The 12,841-nt window shown below is 42.8% G+C and overlaps 2 protein-coding genes across 2 annotated transcripts in view; one reads left to right on the top strand and one right to left on the bottom strand.

Annotated features, from left to right (window-relative positions):
* Positions 1-5,036: 5,036 nt before the first annotated feature.
* On the bottom strand, positions 5,037-9,837 carry ap5b1 (adaptor related protein complex 5 subunit beta 1; the record flags this gene model as incomplete). Its single annotated transcript, XM_020626338.3, is given in 3 exon segments — positions 5,037-7,121; positions 8,129-8,923; positions 9,136-9,837. Coding segments are annotated over 3 exon segments (2,862 nt in total). The 3' UTR covers positions 5,037-5,192.
* Positions 9,838-10,805: 968 nt separating this feature from the next.
* Positions 10,806-12,841, top strand: part of nuf2 (UF2 component of NDC80 kinetochore complex) — a 6,991-nt gene continuing 4,955 nt past the window's right edge. The window contains exon 1 of the mRNA XM_020626339.3: positions 10,806-11,050. Within this exon, the coding sequence (XP_020481995.2) occupies positions 10,928-11,050 (123 nt within the window). The 5' untranslated portion in view covers positions 10,806-10,927. The remainder of the gene's footprint in view (positions 11,051-12,841) is intronic.

Consider the following 12,841-nt stretch of genomic DNA (forward strand, 5'->3'; position numbering starts at 1 on the left):
ATATTATACATCAGGCAAATGAAATCAGATAGCAACCTGAAACAATTAATACGTAATAAAATCAGGATTTGAATTTGATGTAAAAATATATTTAGTCCACATTATTTTTTTATTGTAAAACGACGAGGAAACAAAGAGCTTGTTCCCGTTTGGAGTCCGATAATAAATATAAACTATCTTCCTTTACACATGATGAATTTGCAATATTCCTTTTGTTTTTGCATGGTGTGGATTCACCTGACTGAGCTGCTTCTACGGCAATAGACTTGAAAGGGTTAATCACGAAAACTACAAATGTCATACTGAACTACAGGAAGCATTTTTATAAGCTTCTGTTCCGGTATTATGACATCTATTTTTTTTAAACCCCCTCTGAGGTCTGCGGTAACGCCCTCATTTCCAAATTACGTCATTTGTTTACACCGCCTTTGACGTAGATCCATATTTACAGTCTATGCGTCGATCCCGACAATGTGGTGACAGAGAACCAATCAGAACGACGGGGACACGAAGAGCTAATGCTGCGTTCAAGTGCTGCTCGGTCGGTCTCAGTTCCCGAGTTGGGAAGCCGTTCTTCCGACTTCAGTGTGTTCTCGTGATATCAGCTCGGAAAGTAGGAATGTTGTAAGAACTACAAAATAATCAGCGTTGACGCTTACGAAGAAGTTATGTGGACATTTAGATGTCAGCAAAAAGTTAATGTGCAATACGCGAATTAATAAAAAGTTATGTAACCATTCACAAAAACACATTTGCCCCCCTTTTGATGACGATTTTAACCCTAACCCTAATTGCTTTCCGAGTTGTTGTTCCGACATGAGTAGGTGTTCATGTGCATCTTACAACTCGGAAGGTCGTTTTTCCGATATGTCCGACACCACGTGAATGCACCAGTATTCCCGCTTTTATACGGCTCCGCCCACACACACACACACGCACACAGACACGCACACGCACACACACACACGAATTCATGGTATTGACCCCCAACAAGAGAGGTGAGACACACCTTTGTTTTTTTTTTTGTTTTTTAAATAAATTGTCTCATGGGTGATTATTATAAATATTATAATTGCTTTGTTGAACATTGTCTTTAGTCGACCTGCATACTTTATTTCTGTAGCTATGCAGGTACTGCAGGTAAGCACCCACACATGTACACACACACACACCTTTGCATCCCATTACCTTTTGTTTGAGCCAATGGGCAATTCAGTAGCACTCCTGAACCACTGCTGCCTCTATGCAGGGGAAACATTGGGGTTGAAAGAGGCAGAAACAGGGATTATATATATATATAGAGAGAGAGAGAGAGAGAGAGAGAGAGAGAGAGAGAGCAGGGGTGGGCAACTGGCGGCCCGGGGGCCACATGCGGCCCTCAGGTCAATTTTTACATATCAATGAATTGGAAACATGAAGAAAACATGACTAAATCTGCCATGAAATCATGAAAACCAGAAATATGTCCATAATAATAATTGATCACTGGTATGTGTTGAGTTAAATTTGAGACATAATCGACTAATCGTTTTTTGTATGCTACAATTTGGCCCTCTGGCAGTGAGAATTAAATGAATGTGGCCCTTGCTGTGAACGAAGTTGCCCATCCCTGATATATATATATATATAGAGAGAGATGCCTCTATATTTTCTGTGATCTTTAAGTACTTATTCATGTACTTTGGGTGGGAAGATAAAGTGTCCAAAATACTGTGTTGTCCAAGTTTCAGTCCACGTAAGTGCTCTCTTTGTAAACAAGCTGTTTACATTTGATTTTATGTACAGAGAGGAAGATGACCAGCCGAGGACCGCAGCAGCTATCCCAACCAGCCGCGGTGATCCTGGGAGTGATAGCGAAGTCCTTGATCCTGTGGATAACATTGACCTCCTCCAGGAAAGGTAAGACACTTTTTTGCTTTGTGTTTTCTATAAGTTGTCTTACGGATTATAATTATTAATTTATCATTACTTTGTTGAAATACATTTTTTACTATTGAAATATTTGCATTAAGTTAAATCATGCACTTTTCTCTACGTTCAAATAATTATTTAATAATATTCTTGTGATAAAGTGTTGCTATGGTAGAAATATTTTGTTGTTTTACTGTGGAAAACCTTTGCTTAGTGCTCTCTTTGCAACCAGCTATTTACATTTGACCTGTATATTTGCACACCTGACTGCTTTTTTTAATAATAATTCTTTGTTTATGTATCATACTATGCACTGGCAGAGCTAGTATTTTGTGCTGTTATCTATGAGTAACAGCTTCTTATGCACATGGACCATCCATACCACTTTTTGTTATCCTGGCTATGTATTGTGGGCTCATGTTTTTTGTATGGGTGGGATATGTTTGTATATATGAGTTGTGATGTGTGTTTGTATGTATGCTGGCTGCTGGAACACCTAAATTTCCCTGCTGGGATGAATAAAGTATATCTTATCTTATCTTATTATTTATGTTACATCCACAGAGAGGAAGATGATCTGCCTAGGGACGCAAAGAGCAATGTCAATCCTATGAGGCTTCGTCAAAGGAGATCCATTCCCCCCACAACGAGGGTTAGACAGAGTGCAAAGCGTCGTCGGGTAGAATCTGCAACAGCTCAGCCAACACGGCTGGACCACTCGCCACAGGCATGGAAAACCGAAAAGGACCCGGATATCTTCCCCTTAAAACACCCACATTCCAGCCACGCAGAACTCCTGGGGTCCAGGTGGATACAACCATACCACAATCCCCCCCTGGACCTCTTCCAGCTTTTCTTCTCTTTGGACACATTGAGTACACTCTGCAAAAACACCAACAAAAATGCAGCTAAAAAATATCGCAAAGGGGAAAAAATACCAATGGACAGATGTTTCAGTTGCTGAATTGCTGAAGTTCATTGGTCTCCTACTGTTCACCTCAATGCGAACACTGACTAATGTCCAGGACTACTGGAAAGGGAACCATATCTTCTCAGTGCCTTTTCCAGCCACTATCATGGCAATGGATCGGTTTAGAATTTTGTCATGGAACATCCATCTCAGCGATCCAGATGAGGATGTTGAGAACGACAAGAAGATGGGAACGCCACCGCACGACAAGCTGTTTCGACTCAGGCCTCTGCTGGATGAGATCCGCATTTCCTGCCAGACACAGTATCACCCACGGATCAATTTGGCAATCGATGAACGGATGGTGGCAACAAAAGCAAAAACGGGCCTGTTGCAATTCATGGAGGGTAAGCCGCCCCAGTGGGGGTTCAAGCTCTTTGTGTTGCTTGATTCCAGCAATGGTTACACCGTGAATTTGAATGTTTACACCGGGAAAGAACAGTCGCACAGTTGGAATGGGTTGTCCTATGACAATGTAATGGATCTGATCACACCATCATATCTTGGGACTGGATATCACCTTTATGTTGACAGTTTCTATACCAGTCCCAAACTGTTTACTGACCTGAATGACATTATGATTGGAGCCTGCGGTGCTTACCGGGACGACAGGAAAGGCTGTCCCTCTGGAAGAGCAAATCCACCCAACAGCAAATCACAGAGAGGATCGACGAGATGGATCAGAGAGGGCCCCCTGCTTTTGAATGGACATCTCTGGTGAGATGGTCAAAAGGAAAGTCAAGGGCAGAGACGCTGGAGTGCCAAAGACATTCCTTTCCCCATTCCCATCATGGCTTATAATCACAAGATGAAGTCCATGGGGGGAGTTGACCCCTCAGACCCACTGACACAGTACTATTCCTCTCACCACAAAACATCTTGCCGGTATCGGACCCTCTTCCTTTACTTTTTGGACATTGCTACAACGAATGCCTACATCCTCCACTGTGACATCAGCAAGACCAAAGAAGTGAAGCCAATGACACACAAGAACTTCTTAGAGGAGCTGACGGCCCAGTTGTGTGGGACAGACAAGAAGGGTGTTCCCAGCAACAGCAGCAGGAGCTATGACCATCTTCCCGTTCCCATCGCAGCACCCACAGATCCAAGCAAGAAGGCCACGCAAGGGCGAAGAAAGTGTCACCGCTGCGGCCTAGAGGACCAAAAAACAAACCTGACACCGTGGAAGTGCAAGGTCTGTGACATATCACTCTGCCTTACAGTGGACAGGAACTGCTTTGAGATGTGGCATCTGTAGACACACACACATTTCAACTCCATTTCATTTACTTTTACTTATTATTATTTTAGCTATGTCACAGTGGCAGGAACTTTTTGGAGTAGTGGCATAGCTAAAATAAAATAAAAACGCTTACCGGTATGTACAATGCTGCTTTTTTTGTAAATAGTTGAATCAATTCATATTTTTTTCTATATGTACTTTTGATATTTCGTTTATTTTTTTTTTTTTATAGATTTGAAGTTCATTTTTCACTCTGTTTTTTAGAATAAAAAAAGATCAATTTCTTAAAACCAATCTTTTTCTTGTGTGTGTTTGGGTCCTGTGTGATGATACAGTATCTCAAGGTGATATACTGTACTAATGAATGGTCAGATCTTAAGTGAGGTTGTGTTGAAAAAAACAATACCAGGCACTTATATGGTAAACAGTTTTTTCTTTGGCATACTTAAAATGTGGATTATAGTAAACAGTCAAAAAAGTACACTAAGTATTCCTATTTATATCTGTTTAAATCACTTGATTTGTTTGTGGTGGATAAATCAGCTCCAGGATACAAACGTGTATAAGATGAAGATCAAAGTGTCATTTTGGAGTCTGTTTTGTAAAAGTTTTCGCCTGGGATGCTTTTGCTCCTTTATTGCTGTGCTCTGAAAAGAAAGATAAACAAGCTGAGATATTCAAATCTCAAATGATAGTTTAATATGTTGACTGTTGCAGGACAGCTCTTGGGTAACGTATCCCACTGCCAACATGTAGTTTAACTCTTGAGCTGTTTATTTTGTACAGCCATTGTTTTGTCGAAGGGAAAAGCAATTTTGGTCAACCCATATTATATCAGTGACACCCTAAGTTATACACTAACCAAAATGTAGTTTTTTTCCCCAACTATTTGGCAAATGATCAACAAAAACATCAGCTTTTAAGCATTGGTTTTATTATTACATTGGCAACAAATTAAAGTGCAAAAATGTTATTTCCAATCATGTGTGTTTGGCAGTTAAGCTTTAAGCCCAATTGGAGTTAAATGACTTTGTTAAAAGTAAGCTGCTAATTAAAAACCAGCCAGTGTCATGCTTCACAGTCGGCTCTGAGATTCTTTTGTGAGGTTGTGATCGTCAGTAGATAAGAACTTATGTGAGGCAGAAGCTGCCAGTCGTCTGTTGCGATCTTGAAGTGCACAGCGTCTTCCTCAGACTTGACTTCAAGCAGCACGTGAGACTGAGGAGGGAGGAAGAAAAGCACTTTGGTCTCTTCTTCTTCAAACTTTGATATAAGGAAGGGAAGGAAATGTTCCTTCACCAAAGCAACCAGAGCGTCCTCCTCCAGCTGGCAGCAGAACAGGCTGGTGGCACAGTCTTGTAGGTCCTCCTCTCCACTCTCAGAGTTTATTTCATCCCATAAACTTTCAAACAAGCTCAAAGTGTTGCCTCGTCCCCAGGCAGGTGGAACAGGTGGAGGCAAGAAGGTCTGTTGGAAAGCCACATGGATATCAGGCAGGACGGTGAGCCAGGAGAGCCCGTCCTGGGTGGTAAAGATGGCGCTGACCTGGAGGACCGTGGGGTACGGACGCTTCGGCTTCAGTCTCAGCTTCACAATGGGCGCCGGTCTCTCTCTGAACAAACAGGGGACACTGATATCGCTCAGCTCTTCGTAGTGGTTATCAGTGAGGGTGAAGTGGAGGCGGATGCTGAAGAGCTGATCAAAGCGGGAGTTGTCTGTTCCCCACATCAGCAGGTAGTTTAAGGTGACATCAGAGGCAAAGCTGGACTCATCAAACTGAGCTCTGTAGGCCGTCAGTGTGTTAGGACAGTTCTCTGTCTGATTCTGGTCGCTGTCCACATCCGATTGTATCGCCTCTTGTTGCTCAGATTGGGCCTCAACCAGCTTAATTATAGCCTCCTCTGTATGGTGGATGCTTAGCGTGCTCGTCAGCCCCTCGCTATCAGCCATAATGGACGACAGTGTTCTCTTCTTGACCTGCCGCCCCCCCTCAGTCAAACCCTGCGCCAACACGCTGACCAGCTTCTCTCGGGACAGCGTGGTCAGGAGGGTGTAGTAGAGGCGCGCGTGGTCCTGGATGTCTGTGTCCCCGTAGCTGCAGGCCAGATGCTGGAGGATGTCCGCCTGAGGGATGAGCAGCGAGTCCAGGCTGGGGTGGTCGAGGAGGCGGCGACAAATCCCCAGCAGGCTGTTCCCCAGACGCCAGTCGCCGCTCATGAAAAGCGACGCAGGCGACTGAGTGAGGATGCGGGAGAGGAAGCTGAGGGTGCTCTGCTGCGGGACTTCTCCTTCTTCGGCCACGCGAGCAAGCATTTTGAGGTGTTGGCTAAGATCCTGCGAGTTGAGTTGGGCGAGCGGGGCCTCGGTGATGACTCCCTGGAGAGCTCTCAGGAGCCTCAGCGCCCAGTTGGACTCGGGGAGCTTCTCCTGGGTCTGGTCGGCCAGGTTGATGAGCTGTGGAGCGAGGTGGGTGTGGCTAAAATAGAGCGTACACAACTTCTCCAGCAGCCTGTTGGCAAAGCGCTCCAAGTGACTGAAGTAGAAAAGGAAGAGGAAGGTGGCTCTGAAGAAGGTGACGACCATCTCTCGGCTGCCCCCGTGTTCCACGATGTGCAGCAGCGAGTTCAGGTGTTCGTAAAGGTAGGCCAGCCCTAAACTCTCCTCGCCCTCCTCTCCCTCCTCCAGGTAGACCAGAGACAGCAGGTTAAGGCGAGCCAGCATGGTGGCGCTGTCGTTTAACACAGTGGGCAGCAGAGCCGAGGCGAGCCGGGGAGTCAGCAGCACCGGCAGGGTCTCGTCACCGTCGCCGCAGCCGATGGGCCGGTTCTCAGGGAAGTGCAGGATACAGTCCATGTAGAGGAGCTTCTCGGGCGTGCTCAGCAGCGGGTGCTGCGAGAGAACCACCAGCCGCTTGAGGATGAACGCTTCGTCTTCGGCGCTGAAAAGGCTGTCTGTGAACGCACACTTCATCAGCAGGGTGGCGTGAAGGAGGCAAACCTGGAGGGAGCAGCGAGGTGAAGCAAAGATCAGAGAAGGGAAGAAATGATTTCAGTGTCATAAATGTATTGCTTCAATTCAACTGACGAGGATTCGATTGAATATGAACATTTTTTCTTGGAAGAAAAAAAAGGTCTCTAATCTTAGAACAAAACACTTCTGATTTTTATGAAACAGCAAAATGAACAACAACTTGGTTTTCACCCGAAGCATCTGACAGTTCTCACCAAAAAGTCATTTTCTGCACTTTTCATCGTGAGAGCTTTTTTTTTTTTTTAAGTCTTAAAAATGTCAGACAGTGGTTTTGCACATTTTAGTCAATCGGTTTAAAATCAAATTAAATCTCTTAATATTGTATTCCTTTAGACACGCTGGATTGTTTTAAATACCTAAAGAAATGTTTTTGCAGGATCCACTGAGAGTTGACTCAACTCAGCAAAGTAATCTAACCACCCTAACCGTTCTCTATTTTTGCTTCTGCTTTTTGAGAGTTTCTTCTCGATTAGCAACATGAAGTCGGTCAGTGGATGCAGATGGCGTGTCCACAAAAGGCCAATTACAGAACATCTTAGCTCTTATTTTGTATTTATGAAAAAGGAGTTTCTTGAGGAGTGCTTATTGTAGTTTTAAACCAAACCTTTTGTAAACATCAAAACAGCGGCTGTCATGCTAGGGGACATAAACCTCCTGTCTTACTAATATCAAAGTTTTATAAGACAAATATTTACATGAAATACACCAACTTAGCAGACTGAATATTGTTTTATGTTGAGGAAATATCCATCTCTGGTGCTCGAAATTCAACAGCAGATCATTCTGAGGCAATTTCATAGTTGCAAAGAATAATCCGCCGACCTCTTTGAATACAGCTTTCAATAGAAGTCGTTAAACCTGGGGTAGGTCTTACTGTCAGAGAATTTGAGATACTGATTTGAATAAATATGACTAAAAATAATCCTAAATAAAAATCAGAGACCCTTTTTTACTCATTTCTTTTCAACACAAACCTCGCTCGTGCCCAGCAGTCGCAGCAGCTGAGCTCTGAATACAGATGGAGGAACACCAGGGACCATGGCAACCACCTCCGTCAGTCTATAAAGCAGTGACGCCTGGCACATAGGAGTGAGGAGGTACGACTCCTCCAGGAGAGAGGACAGCACCGAACGCAACTCCTTACTATCCGAGCCAGTCTGCAGGGTAGGAACTGTACCCATGGGCCCAAGGATGAGCGAGGCCAAGAGGGCGGAGTCTTTGTGTTTCATCAGGCCCGAGTCCTGCTCCGCTTCCCACGCGACGGTCGTGTTTCCTCCCAGAAGAGCCTTGAGGTGTTCGGCACCGGCTCCAGCCTCCTGCGTGAGCTGATACACAGAATTTCTGAGCACCAGAGTGTGAAGTCCAGCGTAGGCCTGGTGGAGTCTGGAGCCTTCTCGCTGACGTAGCCCACCCAAGAGCTCCAAGTGCTGGGAGAGAAGGCCTGGAGAGCAGGCCTCCAGCTCCCGCAGGCAGTCACAGGCGGCGGCCCGTAAATATCGAAGCGCTCCATCGCCTTGAAGGTCGCTGGTGTCCTGGGCTACCTGGAGCAGCAGGTCCAGGAAATCTTGAGACGCACGGGATTGGTTGCTCACGCAGGACGAACAGATGAGCGCAGAGGTAAGGGCCAGGAGGAGTTGGCAACGAAACTGGACATATTTGGAAGGACACTGAGCGAACACTGACATAAGCTCCAGGGCGGTCTCCTCTCCGACTGAGTCTGATGGACACAGCAGAGTCGGGTACTCGCATATGGGGGACAACAGGAGGACCTGAGATGGGGTTAAAAAGAAAGAACCAATTAGTTAATGAACATCCAGAAAAAAATCAGTCATTTTTTTTCATATTCAGCACGTTTAAAAACAACAAATGTTGACCAAAGTGCTCTGCAGAGATCAAAAACAACTACTCATAAAAATGGAGATTAACATCAGGCACACACTTAAGGGAGGAGGTAAAGTTGAGGGCATTTTTTTCCTCTTACTTTGACACTGTAACTGGCTCTGTCATCTCGGAGCTCACGGAGCAGCTCTGCGAGGAAAGCTTCAGCTGTTGTGCCGCAGAGGAAGCGAGACGGGCTGCTGGAGAAAACGGAGATCCTCTCGGCCCAGTTGGCCGCCATTATGGCTCAAATTTCCCACCTGTGCGACGTGGAAACTGTCACCATCGACAACTCAATAAAAGTGATTCCAGACAGTAAACTTAAACTTTAAAAATGATCACAAAGCCCCCTCCGAGACAACCCAGAGGACCTGCAGCGATGGGTTCCTTGTTGTGGTTGTGTGTCACGTGAATATTTCATGTTTGCACAGTGACATCAGCGCCCCCTGCTGCTGTGGAGTGAGGACCGAGAGTCATGCGTGTCAGAGTTGTTCAACCACAAATCTTACTTTTATCAGGCTTTTCGTTGCAATTAGACGACTCAAAGAGGTCATCAATAAAACACATCAGAAAATTAATAAAACTTCTATATTAATGTGCAGAAGTAAAAACAAAATAAAAAATAAATGTGGAAGTGTAATGACAGCAAAGGGTATTATACGATTAGTTTTAAAACAGCCTGAATTTAAGGTTTATACTGATCCAGTATAATCAAATGTATTTTAATCTAGATGTGTAACAGATTGGGAAATTATGCTCTGTACAGTCATAACATTACAAAGGGCACCAGACCTATCCCTGTTCTCTGGCTTTTTGTTCCTTAATTGTTTTCATCAACTTATTGCCTGGAAAGGGGGCATTGTTATTATCCCCCAAAATCAATAAAGACTGAAAATGGTAGATTATATCTGTTTTGCATAGCTTCACGTGTGGTTTGAGATTGTTCAATGCTGTGTTTGATTTGTTTTTTTATGCTTTATTGAATCTTTTATGTATTTTATTTAGTTGTATGTATGTAAGCAGAACATACATATACATACATATGCTCTTTATTTATGCTCTTATCTTAACTCCTCTTATGTTTTAACTTGGTAATTTCTTATCTTACTCATTTTTTCTAATTATGTTTTCTATTTCTATTTACTTTTTTATTTTATTTCATTAATATTATAGGTTTTTTTTCGTTATTTTTTATCCTTTAACCACTTGTTTTTATTTCTTTTACTTATCTTACCTTCTTATTGTTGCTATCTTTTTATTTGCATTCAGCTCTTTTAGTTTCTTACATCTTTTTAAATATTTGGTCCTCTTGGTCTCAGCTCGTGTTGTTGGGTTCTTGTGTTTCCTGGGTTCCTATGATGGTTCTTATAATGGTTCTTGTGATGGTCTGGTTCTATATGTCTGTTGGGCATCGTGCACTTTGGGTTCTTTTCTGTTGAATTGTATTTAATTATTTTTAGTATTTTGCATTTGTTTGTTCTTGCTGTTGTTTATGTTCTTCTGTGTTTGGTTTAGTTTGCTTTGTTCTTGTTTTTGCTGTTTGTCAAAGCACTTTGTAAACCTGTGTTTTTAAAAGGTGCTATATAAATAAAGTTATTATTATTATTATTATTGTTATACAATTTTAATCTATTTAATTACAGGTGAAATTAAGAGGTGAAATAAGTTGAGCTTTTTCTTTGCAAATGCAGTAGAGGGCGTTACAGAGTATTGAATCATCCGTCACACATCAGTAGAAGAAGTAAGTGACCAATCAGATGCGCAGTCTGGAAATCAACACGGAAGTGGATTAAAGGCGCCAAATTTGTTTTTTTCGTCGTCTGGATTTGAAAACATCTTCTGTATCTTGTACCTTCATTTTCCAGCTTTTGTCATCGAAACTAAACTCCGCGACGATGTCTGAAAACACGTTTCCTGTGTATACCGCGGACGCGATCGTGAACTTTTACCGAACAGAAGTTCTGACCGGACAAGAAGCGAAACACTTCAACAAAACCGACCTGACGCCCGCTCCCAAGGTAACCTCACCTTTACTAACCTCCCCTTTACTAACCTCCCCTTTACTAACGTCACCTTTACTAACCTCACCTTTACTAACGTCACCTTTACTAACCTCCCCTTTACTAACGTCACCTTTACTAACCTCACCTTTACTAACCTCCCCTTTACTAACGTCACCTTTACTAACGTCACCTTTACTAACCTCACCTTTACTAACGTCACCTTTACTAACGTCACCTTTACTAACCTCACCTTTACTAACCTCCCCTTTACTAACCTCACCTTTACTAACCTCACCTTTACTAACCTCCCCTTTACTAACGTCACCTTTACTAACCTCACCTTTACTAACCTCCCCTTTACTAACGTCACCTTTACTAACCTCACCTTTACTAACCTCCCCTTTACTAACGTCACCTTTACTAACGTCACCTTTACTAACCTCACCTTTACTAACGTCCCCTTTACTAACGTCACCTTTACTAACGTCACCTTTACTAACGTCACCTTTACTAACGTCACCTTTACTAACCTCACCTTTACTAACCTCCCCTTTACTAACCTCACCTTTACTAACCTCACCTTTACTAACCTCCCCTTTACTAACCTCCCCTTTACTAACCTCCCCTTTACTAACCTCACCTTTACTAACCTCACCTTTACTAACCTCCCCTTTACTAACCTCACCTTTACTAACCTCACCTTTACTAACCTCACCTTTACTAACCTCCCCTTTACTAACCTCCCCTTTACTAACCTCACCTTTACTAACCTCACCTTTACTAACGTCACCTTTACTAACGTCACCTTTACTAACCTCCCCTTTACTAACGTCACCTTTACTAACGTCACCTTTACTAACCTCACCTTTACTAACGTCACCTTTACTAACGTCACCTTTACTAACGTCACCTTTACTAACCTCACCTTTACTAACGTCACCTTTACTAACCTCACCTTTACTAACCTCCCCTTTACTAACCTCACCTTTACTAACCTCACCTTTACTAACCTCACCTTTACTAACCTCCCCTTTACTAACCTCCCCTTTACTAACCTCACCTTTACTAACGTCACCTTTACTAACGTCACCTTTACTAACGTCACCTTTACTAACCTCCCCTTTACTAACGTCACCTTTACTAACGTCACCTTTACTAACCTCACCTTTACTAACGTCACCTTTACTAACGTCACCTTTACTAACCTCACCTTTACTAACCTCCCCTTTACTAACGTCACCTTTACTAACGTCACCTTTACTAACCTCCCCTTTACTAACCTCACCTTTACTAACGTCACCTTTACTAACCTCCCCTTTACTAACCTCACCTTTACTAACCTCACCTTTACTAACGTCACCTTTACTAACGTCACCTTTACTAACCTCCCCTTTACTAACGTCACCTTTACTAACGTCACCTTTACTAACCTCACCTTTACTAACGTCACCTTTACTAACGTCACCTTTACTAACGTCACCTTTACTAACCTCACCTTTACTAACGTCACCTTTACTAACAGATACTGGTTATTTTAAATATGTGACAGTGAAGATATCCTGAGTACTTTAACTTTTGTTTCTAATGTTAAATATATATATATATATATATATATATATATATATGTATTCAGTTTTAAGACAAATACTTTTTTTTTAGTGTAACATTTACGACGATGTTGCGTTCAATTCCTTACATTTCAATCCGAAATTAAACAATTCGTGTCAACGAATTTCTGTGACGTTTGTTGGAGCGTCACAGCGTTTTAAACCTTCATCATAAAATATGTTTTTTAATTATCAACTT

The sequence above is a fragment of the Labrus bergylta genome, chromosome 5, assembly GCF_963930695.1.
Source record: "Labrus bergylta chromosome 5, fLabBer1.1, whole genome shotgun sequence".
NCBI classification, from domain to species: Eukaryota; Metazoa; Chordata; class Actinopteri; order Labriformes; family Labridae; genus Labrus; species Labrus bergylta.